Raw genomic sequence first — 13,888 nt, forward strand, 5'->3', positions numbered from 1 at the left:
GGGGTGGAGCCAAGTTGGAATTTTGGCGGGTCTGGCTGTAGTTCTGGAAGGGGTGCCGAGTAGGGTAAGCAGCTGGGGTCTGGGTGTGTGGGTGGTCACCCGGGGGTGAGGTAGGGGGCCCGCCACGCGGGTCTGCGGGAGAGTTTGGAGAGCTCCGAGGCCGAGAAGCGCGGAGCCCGAGGCGGTCAGGTGGGGGAGAACTGGAATCGGGCGAGCGCGGTGTCCGCGCGGCCGGGTGGGCTCTGGGTGCCGAGCGACCGAAAGGTAGGGGCGCCTTAAAGGCACCAAGGAGGTACCAGGCGTCGGGCCGTCCTCTCTGCTTAAGGGACCAGGTTTGGGTTCTTTCTCAAGTAACCTTTTAAAATGCATGCCGTGGAGACTTTTATTTTTTTCATTTTTTGTTTTCACTTCGTGATTTGCTTGAAGTTATTGAGTGTGTGCCATGTGCAGTCCTCCAAACACACATTACTTATACCCGTGTGAAGCTTAGAATCTAAAGAGAATAACAGATAACACGCACACCACAGTGGAAAGTGCAGTGAAGTCACGAAAAGGATGAGGTGTGGGCGGGCGCCGCGGAGCCGGTCAGATAGGGTGGTCTGGAAGGCTCGGAACACTCCATGCTTAAGAGGAAACTGAAGAGTGAGAAGGAGCTAGGGGAGCACTTTCCAAAGAGCGTGAGGCCTGAGAGCACTCTCTGTGTTCAAGAAGTTGTAGGCAGGCTGGTCTGAGTAGAAGTAGGCAAGAGAGAGAGTATCCACTTAATTCATAGACTTTTGAATTTTGTTTTAATGGTAATGAAAAATCGTTAAAGAATTTTAGTTAAGAGAATACTACCATCTGGTTTATATTCCTCAGAGATTACTAAGGAAAGAAAAGACTACTGTGGCTGCTGTATGGAAAGGAGATTACAGAGAGACAGAGACCGATACAGGAAGCTCATGGGTCAGACAAAAGATTGAGCACTGTTTTGGAGATAGAACCGATAGTTGTTGGGAGGTCCTGGATGTGAGGGTGAGGTAGATTATGAAGGGGGGGGAGTGGGGAGGGCGGTTGGTTATAGAGGTGAGTGAGACCGTTTGCTACCCTTCAACAAGCTTACAATCCAGCAAATTTCCCAGGAGACAACACAGTGGGGAGCACACAATAGGTCCATGGAAATATTTGTCGAATAAGTAAAAAGAAAGCATCATAATTAATACTTGAACTTGCACTTCCCAAAGCCAGCTATAGAAGCTCATATTCATTGAATAAGAGCCTAGACAAAATCTGTTGAGCTTTTTTCTTGCGGTCACTAAAATCATTTAAATGAAAAAAAGGAAAGTGCACACAATAACATGAATCTACCCTAATTAGCTCTGCCACCTCTGCGTTTTGCTAAGTAGTATTGAATTGAAATCCTGATGTGACGAAGGTTGCAACTAAGTAGAGCCACACACACTAGATTGCTGTGGATAAGGGAGCCACCGAATGTGTCACAGTAAATAACATGGGATAATAGCCCTAATATTTAGGCCATTCTCAATAATACTTGTTCACAGTCAGTCTCATCCATGTGCTCTAGTACCCAGCAAACTGCTCCATAGCTCAACTGAGTTTCTACACCATAGTTTGAAGATAAGATAAAAGGGGTGGTGGGGGTGGGGGGGAGAAATAGTCAGATTTTGGACGAATCCTCAGCTTCAAGCCCGTAGGATTTGTGAGATCCCTGATTCTTTATATATGGGATGTGAGAAAGCGAGAACAATCAAGGGTGACTTTTCTAATGTTGATTTCATAGCCGAGATTCGACATTCCTGCCATCTCCTGGGCACTGGATTCTCCTTTGAAGTTCTCTATCACAACTGTTCTCTTGACAGCATGGATGGTAAGTTCTGGCAGCTGTCTCAAGTTATGTGTGTTTCATGGACAACCACGCTTTTGTCCATGGACTTGTTATTTATCCTACTTGCGGAATGGTGAAAATGGCTACCTCACCCTCAAGTATTGTCTGAGTGGTTCAGAAAAGATCTCACTTCAATCAGAGAATGTTATTTGTTTTTTAATGTTTATTTTTGAGAGAGAGAACAGAGGACAGATTGTGAGCAGGAGAAGAGCAAGGAGAGAGGGAGACACAGAATCCAAAGCAAGCTCCAGGCTCTGAGCTGTCAGCACAGAGGCCGATGTGGGGCTTGAACTCGTGAACAATGATATCATGACCTGAGCCGAAGTCAGACACTCAACCACTGAGCCACCCAGGTGCCCTATGAGCAGCCATATTTTTTACACCAGGAGACAGGTGTTTAGTAATTTGTCCCAGGTGAAACTGCCACAGTAGGGATTTGAACCCAGGAAGCCTGACTTCAGAGTTCACAGTTAATGTTGAAGTCGCTTCAGTGTAGCTGTGAGTTAAATTCTTGTAGTCCTTTCTCATTTTGTTTATTTTGCAGAGGTGTATGCACAATATTTACCTAATAAAAAGAGGCTACTCTGATTAACAGAGCTTAGCCTGGGAGTAGCTTAGCAGTGATTGTGCTGGCTGTAAAGAGATGCTGACAAATAAAATGCATTATTTTTCTGGTTACATAATGAGGTCATTATCTGAAACTAGATTTTGTTTTTAAATCCAAGTTTATTACCCTCTTCCTTTTTCAAAAAAGTAGAACCAAATATTATTGAAATTCTTCACACTGGGATAACACGTGACATTGATTATACCTTTGGTATAATAATAGCATCCTGTTTCCTGAAACCATCAAATTACCTTCAGGGCGGTTAATATAATATAAAGTATAATTATTTGCTATGAGATAGTTATGAAAATAAGTGGTGAGGGGCGCCTGGGTGGCTCAGTCGGTTAGGCGGCCGACTTCAGCTCAGGTCATGATCTTGCGGTCCGTGAGTTCTAGCCCCGTGTTGGGCTCTGTGCTGACAGCTCAGAGCCTGGAGCCTGCTTCATATTCTGTGTCTCCCACTCTCTGACCCTCCCCTGTTCATGCTCTGTCTCTCCCTGTCTCAAAAATAAATAAACATTAAAAAAAAAATTAAAAAAAAAAAAAGAAAGAAAATAAGTGGTGAATGGGTATGTGTCCTCTAAGAAACCGTTGTATCTAATAAACATTCATTTGGTTGTCACAGTGCTAACAGTTTGGTCCAGTGTGGACGAAATCTGGTCTAGAGAAACACGGTTGCACAACATTCCTGCTTCCATTCTAGTACAGAGAGCAAGATAAGAACAAATAAGTAGGAAGATAATCAGGTAGTTGGTTGGTATGATGGAAGACACTAGAAAGAATTCATATGCCGAGGGGAATGCTCCAGAAGACAGGGAATCATGGGTGATGTGGGGAGGAGAGCTGATGATTATAGGCTGACATCCTTGGGGGGTTGAGAGGAAGAGGGTCCAGTGTATAAATGAAGCAGGGAGGTTGGGTCAGCATAACATGAAGACAGGATTATTGGTGGTGACTGAGTTGAACTGGGCTGGGAGGCATCACAGATTAGCTCTGGGCAACATTTATCATCAACTATGAGTGGTGTGAACCAAAGCCTCTTCCTGAAGTGTGCTCTCTTCAGCAGCTAAGAACAGGAGAGAGGAAGGCCTCTTGGCTCCCTTGAGGGAATGTGGCAGTCTCACCCAGAGCACAGGGAGCCAGGTCGCCTCTTCTTGCTGTGCCCTCCAGTTTTGCAGTGATTATCGAGCAAGAAATTCCAGCAGATCATTATCTAACTTTAAGCCTTAGACCCTTTCATCAGATTCTAGGCCATGAGTTTGTGCATTGGCTCTTTTCCATCTGGTAAGAGAGTGTAGAGCGGTGTAAAGAATATTGGGTTGCTGGCCTAGAGATCTCCATCCTAAGCCAGGCTCCTGTGCTGACCTGTGTTGCCATATGGTCCTGAACAGACCCTTGATGTCTCTGGACTTTAACTCTTGTCTTTCAGGTGAAGGGGGGCACGGTGCATGAAATATCATTAATGTCTTAAAATGGCTCAGATTTTATAAAGGATTAATACCCAAACAGGGGGGAAAAAAATGGGCACCAAAAGAAAAAGAAAGAAGAAAGAAAGAAAGAAAGAAAGAAAGAAGAAATCCTAAGGGCCAATAAATGTAAACAATTCTTTACCTCATGAGATTTCTCTGGAAATGCAAATCAGAACACTGAGATGCCTTTTAAAATCCTCCATCAGACTAGCAAAAAAACTTAAAGTGACATCAGATATTGGTGAGGTGTTAGGGAGAAGTGGCACTGGCATAGTGCTAGTGAGTAATCACTTTGGGAGCGGGTTTGGCCGTATCTGGGCAAGTCGGAAGATGTGCACCCAGCAGCCCAACAATTCCACTCGTGCTAGGTATTCCTGGGAAACTGTCACACGTATGCAAGACATCGTCATGGTTGCTGCAGAGTTTGTGGTGGGAAAGAATTGGAAAAGAATTACCATATAGCCATTGAAAGAAACTAGAACTGTATGTTTTGATTCAGGTCGGTCTTAACATGCAATGTTGAATTAAACCAGGATACAGAGGAATATATACAGTGTGCAACAATTTATGAAAATACTTTATTTTTTACTGTTTGTTTATTTTTGAGAGAGAGAGAGAGAGAGACAGAGCATGAGCGAAGGAGGGACAGAGAGAGGGAAACACAGAACTCGAAGCAAGCTCCAGGCTCTGAGCTGTCAGCACAGAGCCTGATACCAGGTTCGAACTCACAGACGGTGAGATCATGACCTGAGCTGAAGTAAGACACTTAACCAACTGAGCCAGCCAGGTGTCCCGAAAATATTATAAATCAACCAAATACTCTGTATGGATTATGAATACTTATGTATTTATGTTAAAATTTTGAAAAATGGACTAGACTGATATACCAAAATTAGGATACTTCTTGCAGTAGGGTGTGGAGGCAGTGGTTAGGAATTGTGATAAGATTTGGCATGATAAAAAAAATTCACATATGCACATAAAAAAAACCATATACACATTGAAAAAAAGATTTGGCATGATAAACTATAAACTTTTTTTTTTTTTAAGTTTACTTATCTAACGTAAAGGCAAGAAGCAAACATAAATGACTCATTCTGGTTGATGAAATATAAGTACTTTTTATATGGTTGTTTGTACCTTTTCTACATTTGAAATTTTTTTACCCCTCAAACAATTAAAGCCTAAATGCATGTTTAGTGTATTTTTGAGTTATTCCCTTATGGGTTGGATTTCATGGAAGTTGGTATGCAGGAAGTTATCTCACTAGCTGAAGTAGCACAGGGAGAAAGATCAGCCCAGTGAACGGCCCGGTGTGGTCACTATGCAGGTGTTGGCCCCTTTCTCCTTCACCCAGTGCCCTATAAGCACTTGGGAAGAGGAAAGGTGGACAGAAGATCAACAATTTACCAGGCAAAATGGTGAGCCATTTTAACTGCCTTATTAATGTTGAGTGTTTTAATTAACTGCTTGTCATTAGCAGTTTTTCTCAGGTAGGTTTACTTTCTGTCCTTTGTCTTTTTCCCCAGGGGAGGAAGATGATTTGTCTCTGCTGACTGCATTGCTGGAGGAGAATGAGTCAGCCCTGGACTGTAATTCAGAAGAGAGTCACCGCTTGACCCAGGAAGATCGTGAACCTGATGCATTTGATGAGCTCTTTGATGCAGATGATGATGGTGAATCTTACTCAGAGGAGCCTGCTGATGGAGAAGTGGGAGAGATTGAGGACCGAAAGGAAAATCTGGCCACTCTCTTTGGAGATATGGGGGACTTAACAGATGAAGAAGAAGTTCCCACACCACAGTCAACTAAAAACAGTGTCCCCACTGCTCCTGCTCCCAGTCAAGGGAAAAGTAATCAAGAGTTGCAAGGTGCCCTAACTACTTGCTTTTCTAATTTCTTCATGGTAGACTAGATGGAACCTGACAGTTTTCATCAAAATAGCTGCTGAGTCAAGAGTGGAGATACATGACTTGGCAAAAAAAAAAAAAAAAAGAAAGAAATCGTGGGAGTTAGTAGAGGAGACATTCACAGCCAGCATTTCAGCATGCAGAGGCCAGCTGTAATTTAGTCCCTCCCAGAATGGCTCTAACGTCTTTCGTGCCTGTTACAGAAAAATCTTACCCAGAGACTCCTCTGCATGGGGAGCCAGGGACAAGATGGCAGGCTTCTCCACATTATTTTTGGGCAGGAGACCATTTCTGAACAGAAGCTTTGTGGAGTGCCCTTTTCTTATTCGTGGCATTGTCTCTTATATATTCTGAAATTATAATAAAATTCAGTGGTTTGCTGTTTCTTCTAATGCAAGAACCAGCATTTATTATATTGTATTCAGTTTATGAAATACTAATCACTTTTCTTGATTCCTAAAAACTTGTTAACTGGGGATATGTATCTGTGATATTTGTCAGTAGAACAAATTCATGACTAGCTTAGGTATTAGAGACTTGATTACTGAAAATACAAAGTTTATTTCTCTAAGGGACCTCTTAGTGCAAAAGTTAATGGTGAGTTCTCAGTATGTGATTATATTGTGGCTCTTGGCATTTCAGGGTGAGGGAGTAGACACCAAAAGTAATTCCAGCATTTTTGCCATGTATGATATTTCTTCTGCTCTGGGTCTTAAGTCAATATACTTTTCTTTCCTAGATGAATTAAAGAAGTTGCAAGAGCAGATGAAATCCTTACAAGAACAGCTAAAAATAGCAACAATTACACAGCCTGCAAGTCCAGCCCTTCTGCATAAATCTCCTGGTAATCAGACTGTAATTCTAGGAATAACGTGCATCTCTGTTAGTGAGAAATTATAGGGGCACCTGGGTGGCTCAGTGGGTAAAGCATGCACCTCTTGATTTCAGCTCAGGTCATGATCTTATGGGCTGTGAGTTTAAGCCCTGCATCAAGTTCTGCACTGACAGCGCTGAGCCTGCTTGGGATTCATATTTTCTCTCTCTCCCCCTCCCCCTCCCCCTCCCTCTCTCCCTCTCTCCCTCTCTCCCTCTCTCCCTCTCTCCCTCTCTCCCTCTCTCTCCCTCTCTCCCTCTCTCTCCCTCTCTCTCCCTCTCTCCCCCTCTCTCCCTCTTTCTCCCTCCCCTCCTTGCCCCTCCCCTGCTCGTGCTCGCACACATGCATACTTTCTCTCTTTTTCTCAAAAATAAATATTTAAAAGAGAGAAAGAAAAATTATAGCATTACTTCTGCATTCAGCTGCTGGTAAAATAGCCTTTGAGTTCCTTTCTAAATTTTCTTTGTTAATTTCTTTTCCTTTTAATAACATAGCTAAGTCCCCACGTCCCCCTCTGAAGGAGAAGAAAGTTCAAAGAATTCAGGAGTCAACGTGCTTCGCTGAAGAGCTTGATGTCCCTGCTCTACCGAAAACCAAGCGGGTGGCTCGGACTCCGAAGGTTTCACCTGCAGGTACAGTACTCAAGGCCTGCCTGGTTTTTCGCTACTCTGGCTCTGTTTAACATTTATTTATTTTTGAGACAGAGAGAGACAAAGCATGAACGGGGGAGGGTCAGGAAGAGGGAGACACAGAATCTGAAACAGGCCCCAGGCTCTGAGCTGTCAGCACAGAGCCCGACACGGGGCTCGAACTCACGGACCGCGAGATCATGACCTGAGCCAAAGTCGGCTGCTTAACCGACTGAGCCACCCAGGCGCCCCAGTCTGGCTCTGTTTAAAATTCAGTTCATCACTGTCATACCTGCAGGGGACAGCTGGGGGTCTGCCTTAACTGCCCATTGAGAAAAGTAAGTTTGTTTGGGATTGAGAGCCATATGCTCTGTTTTGTAATCTTCCTCTGCATCTTAAAGTGCCCAGAAAACCCTCAGGTGCAGAGTAGGTATTTACTAAAACAACGAATTAAATGTTTTTGAAGCTCTACAGTCCTGTAGTTGAATTATAGCAAGTATAACCACTGGATTGAGTTCTTGTGCAATCCAGAGATTGAGTCTTCAGGCTTGTGAGTTCAAGGCACAGATTCCTTTTAATGGCCAGGTTTTATTTGAAGTGAAGTTGTATTAAAGCAGAGGGTCCATTCTTTAGAAAAGACTTCTCCAGGAGTAGAGATGTATATTCAAACACCGTTCTAGTTCAGCCCACATATAAGCACGTAGAATTAAACTGGAAAATATTCATAAGTGCTATGTATTGATTTTATTGCACTGCCTCAGTTTGCACATGGTAATAATTCTTTGGAAGATCTCGGGGCTCCTGGGTGGCTCAGGCAGTTAAGCGTCCAGCTTCAGCTCAGGTCATGATCTCACGGTTTGTGAGTTCGAGCCTCACATCAGGCTCTCTGCTGTCAGCGCAGAGCCCACTTTAGATCCTCTGTCTCCCTCTCTCTGCCCCTCCCCTGCTCACATGTGCGCTCTCTGTCTCTCTTAAAAATAAACATTAGGGGTGCCTGGGTGGCTCAGTCTGTTGGGCATCCAACTTCGGCTCAGGTCATAATCTCACGGCTTGTGAGTTCAAGCCCTGCGTTGGGCTCTGTGCTGACAGCCCAGAGCCTGGAACCTGCTTCAGATTCTGTGCCTCCCTGTCTCTGTGTCCCTCCCCTGCTTGCACTCTGTCTCTCTCTCAGAAATAAAGATTAAAGAAAAAAAGTTAAAAAAAAATAAACATTAAAAAATATTTAATTAGAGAAAGACAAATATCACATGACTTTACTCATGAGGAATTTAAGATACAAAACAGATGAACATAAGGGAAGGACAATAAAAATAATATAAAAACAGGGAGGGGGACAAAACATAAGAGACTCTTAAGTATGGAGAACAAACAGAGGGTTACTAGAGGGGTTTTAGGAGGGGGGGGATGGGCTAAATGGGTAAGGGGCACTAAGGAATCTACTCCTGAAATCATTGTTGCACTATAGGTGAACTAACATGGATGTAAATTAAAAAATAAAATAAAATTCAAAGAAGTATATTTAAATATTAAAAAAAATAATTCTTTGGAAGATCTAAGACAGAATGGTCTGAATAACATAGCTCAGAGTAAGCAGCATGCTATTCACCACGTATGTTCAAAAAGGCCCTTTAGAACAGCAGTGGCATGTGACTCTGTAGTAGGGAATAGCAGCCCTGCATGTTCATATTTATTTAACAAAAATTATGTATTCCTTGTATCCGCTTATGAATGGCATCCATCCCTTTAGGATCTTTAACATTACTATGTCATTAGGCAGTGTCCAAAGTTCAGTTTTGAGGGCGTGGGGCATGGGCATGCTTTCTAGAGATTCTCAAGTTCTTGGGTTGCCCTGCTTCCTAGCTTGGGAGCGGTGATCCAAAGTCTTTTGAGGGTAAACAACACAGTCTTATTTAAGAGAGAGTGAAATTGTATTAAGGAAAAATATCCAGGTTTTCTGACCTTCAGGAACATTATCAAATGCTTCTAAAATAAGAATAGTAACCACATCAGGGATGTTTAATGCAAGCAAGTCAGTAGAATACCTTGGTCCCCCTAGATCCGCCTGCCCCACCCTGTAAATAAAATGAAATGGAACCAAATGGAATGAGATGAAACCAGAAACAAAAGGGAGTTAACTTCGCATTTTCTTCAGGTAGAAAGTTGATCTGTACACAAATCACTAATCATTGGTCCCTGAAGGAGGGCTCTTACTCCCTTATGCAATCTACCACAGTGCTCTGTGTATAGGGAATGCTCAATGTCATTGCACAAAGGAACTCTGTTTCAGAGCTGCACTGTAATATAGCCACCACTAGCCACGTGTGACTATTTACATTTATATTAGTTTAAGTAAAATTAGACATTCATTTCTTTAGAAGCACTAATCAATTTTAAGTACTTGTGGCCACCATACCAGACAGCATGGGTATAAAACATTTCCATGGTCTCAGGAAGTTCTTTCAGACTGCACTGCAGAGATTTGGAGGGTAGTACAGAAATGGTCTTGTGGGCTTCCTTTGTTCTCTCAAAATTTGGTTATTGCATATTGATTTAAAAAGAATTCTATAGGGGCGCCTGGGTGGCGCAGTCGGTTAAGCGTCCGACTTCAGCCAGGTCACGATCTCGCGGTCCGTGAGTTCGAGCCCCGCGTCAGGCTCTGGGCTGATGGCTCGGAGCCTGGAGCCTGTTTCCGATTCTGTGTCTCCCTCTCTCTCTGCCCCTCCCCCGTTCATGCTCTGTCTCTGTCCCAAAAATAAATAAAAAAGGTTGAAAAAAAAAAATTAAAAAAAAAAAAAAAAGAATTCTATAAAAACAAATTTTGTAGGGGTTAGTGTGATTTTCCTTTCACTTAATTTTTATGTTAATTTTTTAGAGCCCAAAAGTTCGTCTTCAGGGACGACAAGTACACTTTCCCAACCACTCCGAACTACTCCTGGAAACAAACCTAGTGGGTTGACCAGAGATCACAGCGCAGGGACCCCCAGGAGTTCTGGAGAACCGCAGACCGTGATCTGTGTGGAAGCCTTCTCGGGCCTGAGACTCAGGTCAGTACTTGTAAAGGCCTCTCACTCTGTTCTCATGCCCCACTAGATGCCTTGTCCTCCTTCCCGAGGACTGAGCCTTCTACAAACCATGTATTTGTACAGCAGATCCACTTAACACCAACAGCTCTTGAACTTGGCAAAACTTGGCAGTAAAACTAACCATAACGTACAGTACAGTTGGCATGTGAAATATTTAAAGAAGACTTTTTCATGTTTACATGGTGAGTAAAAGATAATGCATCTGTAAAAAGGAAATGGGCAAATAAATAATAGTGTACGTAATCAGAAACAGTGATAGAGACTTTTTAAATACATAAAGGTGTTCACAGTTTAACCAGGATCGTAGTATCTTGTAATTAGTGTTAAGAAAAATACCTGTGCTTTTTTTCTTTCTAATAACTTTCAAGGCACGTTTATGTCCTTTGCTTCGGTTGTGTGGGGAGATTAAGATTCTCTGTTAAAATAGGAATAAATCCCAGGATCAGTTCAGTTCAGAGCCCGGACTTTTAAGTCTTCTGTGCCCCCCATCACTAGTCCATTGCAGCTCCACAAACACTTCTGTCGAAGCCCAGGGCAGGGCAATAATCCTTACGCTGAGACCAGATTGCTTTTAGTACAGTCCATCTGAGTAGCTAGGTGCTATCCTAGAACACCTAACCCTTGTCAGTCTCAACTAAAACTGCTAAGATCTTAAATTACACGTTACTGAGCGGTGGCTGGGAGGCAGGTGGGTGCCACCACACCGTAGATGTGTATTTAAAGACTCCATACTCTCCAAAATCGGAAGAAAGTACTCAAGTGTTTTAATGACACCTGGGACACGTGGGATGGAATACAGTAAAAGCTGTGGTTCTCACTGAGGGCGCTGCAAGGTTTTTTCCAAGGTATACGTCCCCCTACCGAGATGATCGTGTCCACTGCAACAGGTTCTTGGTTGAAATCCCCCACAGATGAAGATGTTGTGAGTGTGAGTGCGCTGTGCCCGTAAATTGAAGTGGGTAGACAAAGTCAGAACCACTCAGCCAGAGCTCCTGAGTGGGCTGCAGATTTAGGGGATCACACAGTTGTTGGAGTCTCATTAGGAATAAGAATATATTAATCGAAGCCTTGGTTTATTGTTCTCTGAAAATGTTGATGAAATTTAAATATCTTATTTTGTAATCTCAACTTATGATTTTGTATTAAACTCAGAGATCACTTTTAAAAGAATATTGTAACATACATTATAATGTATAAGAAAAAGAGTGTATGATCTTTCTTGTTTTCTATATAAGCTCCACTTCTCTATCGAAGGAAGCACAAACCTAGCTTTAAGAATTATCTTATTTTTATTGATCTGCCATAAAAATCTTTGCCTTGGGGGCGCCTGGCTGGCTTAGTTGGAAGAGCAAGCGACTCTCGATTTTGGGGTCGTGAGTTGGAGCCCTGTGTCACACATGGTGCCTACTTAAAAAAACAAACCATCTTTGCTTTGCCCATACTACATAACTAAACCTCCCTGAGAGCCGAGACTTCAGAGAAGATCTCTGTCCATAACATCTCTTCTTACCAAACTGCTACAGTGCCAGGGAATCTCTTATTAGAATAATAATCTAATAATTGCTGGTGTCTTGACCCAGGCGGCCTCGAGTGTCCTCCACAGAGATGAACAAGAAAATGATTGGCCGAAAACTGATCAGACTTTCTCAGCTCAAGGAAAAGATGGCAAGTGAGAAGCTGGAAGAAATAGACTGGGTGACTTTTGGGGTTATATTGAAGAAAATCACTCCACAGAGTTGTAATAGTGTAAGCATCTTACTGATTTCTTAGCTGCTCAATTACAAACTAACAGTGGGGACTCATGTTCTTGATTTTTCTAGCCCAAGCCCATCAGTATTTCATTTTGAAATAGCTGCTCATAAGTTCCCAGATTGCCTCACCTTTGTTGGGATTGCTGTCTGAGAGGGGTGTATGTGGAGAATGCCCTACTTATAGAAGATCTGGTTGTAGAGGGTCCTTGGCCTTTTCATTGTATTGTTTTTGCTGCATCTCACTTGTCATTGTTTTTGTGGTACATGTGGGTTGCCCCAGTGATGGTGTCCTCCTGCTTATGGAGCAGAGGCTGAGCACAGACTCTCTGGACAGCCTGACTGGAAGTAAGAGGGCAACTGCAGAAATTCTGAAATTGCCGTCCTTGTGAGCACAGTGAATATTACAAAAAATCTAACAAGTTCTAAAATCGCAGTTGACTGAGGCATAACAAGAAGATTATCTTGTGGCATGGCGAGTCACAAGATCTGGGTTCTAAGCCTCATTCTCCCTTTAACTATGTGGACTTAGGTTTACCTTTAATCTTTGAGGACTTCCATGTGCTTATTTTTTAGAGGAAGGAACTGGCTTTTGATTCTATCAGAATTCTCTTCCACCTCTCAAAATACTATGATCATGGTCATTACTGATTTCTTTCTCTTAATTGAGATCTTGGACAACCTTGGATTTTTCTACAAGGCCTGGCCTCCTTAACAACGAGTTGACTTTCAGATTAGTGAGTCCTTCTCTAGCCCTATTACTGTCGAGTTGAACGTGAACACGTCTGGTTCATTTGATTAGGTTCTGAATTGTGTCATAAGTGGCTATGATGACATTGAAAGGCATTGTACACATCCATGGGAAAATAGAACACTCAAATCCAGTCAGTGGCTCACCATAACCTATAACCACACCCACTCTGGGTTGCCTCTGTGAAATAGCTTGATTGTGTATTGAAATTATTTTGTTTTAAAAAAAAAAATCTGAAAGTGGAAGTTGTTACAGTCAGCATTTTGAGTTACATTTCTTCAGATACATGATAAGGCTTTTGAAATTTGACCATTCAACATAGCCAGTTGTCATTAAATGAGGCTTTTGTTTTTCTTCTAAACTAGGCAAAGATTTTAATAGCATAGAGCTGATACTTCCTTATTAATGTTAATAATATCATCAGTGATAAATAGTAGATCCTCTAAATTTATATCAGTAAGTTATTAAATGGTAGTGCCACTACTTCCAGTGGTCCTTTTCACACTGTGTGTGTAGTTAGAAAGGCGGTACTATCCCATTGAGTACTTAGACCTGAGAACTAGAGGCTTCACTAACACATGGGCCGTTGGCTTGCCTGACTTCACCTTCATTTCTAAAATGAGAACAGCAGGGGCACCTGGGTGGCTCAGTCAGTTAAGCATCTGACATCAACTCAGGTCATGATCTGATAGTTCATGAGTTCAAGCCCTGTGTCAGGCTCTGTGCTGATAGCTCAGATTCTGGAGCCTTCTTCAGATTCTGTGTCTCCCTCTTCCTCTGTACCTCCCCTGCTCATGCTCTATCTCTCTCTCTCTCGAAAATAAACATTTAAAAAAAAAATGAAAGAGAGGTAATAAATACTAAAGCCTAGAGAGAGGATTAATTTATAATTAGCAGACGTTCTCAAGATTATTTTGAATATATAAAATATA

General features: G+C 42.5%; 1 protein-coding gene across 3 annotated transcripts in view; it reads left to right on the forward strand.

The window, feature by feature from the left end:
* Positions 1-16: 16 nt before the first annotated feature.
* MCM10 (minichromosome maintenance 10 replication initiation factor) overlaps positions 17-13,888 on the forward strand; it is a 44,618-nt gene continuing 30,746 nt past the window's right edge. For all 3 annotated transcript variants that reach the window (XM_049624597.1, XM_049624596.1, XM_049624598.1), the window contains exons 1-7: positions 17-64; positions 1,781-1,867; positions 5,491-5,832; positions 6,611-6,715; positions 7,240-7,377; positions 10,247-10,418; positions 12,038-12,203. In XM_049624597.1, coding sequence (XP_049480554.1) covers positions 1,861-1,867; positions 5,491-5,832; positions 6,611-6,715; positions 7,240-7,377; positions 10,247-10,418; positions 12,038-12,203 — 930 coding nt within the window. In that variant the 5' untranslated portion in view covers positions 17-64; positions 1,781-1,860. The remainder of the gene's footprint in view (positions 65-1,780; positions 1,868-5,490; positions 5,833-6,610; positions 6,716-7,239; positions 7,378-10,246; positions 10,419-12,037; positions 12,204-13,888) is intronic.

Source organism: Panthera uncia, chromosome B4 (assembly GCF_023721935.1).
Source record: "Panthera uncia isolate 11264 chromosome B4, Puncia_PCG_1.0, whole genome shotgun sequence".
Taxonomy (NCBI): Eukaryota; Metazoa; Chordata; class Mammalia; order Carnivora; family Felidae; genus Panthera; species Panthera uncia.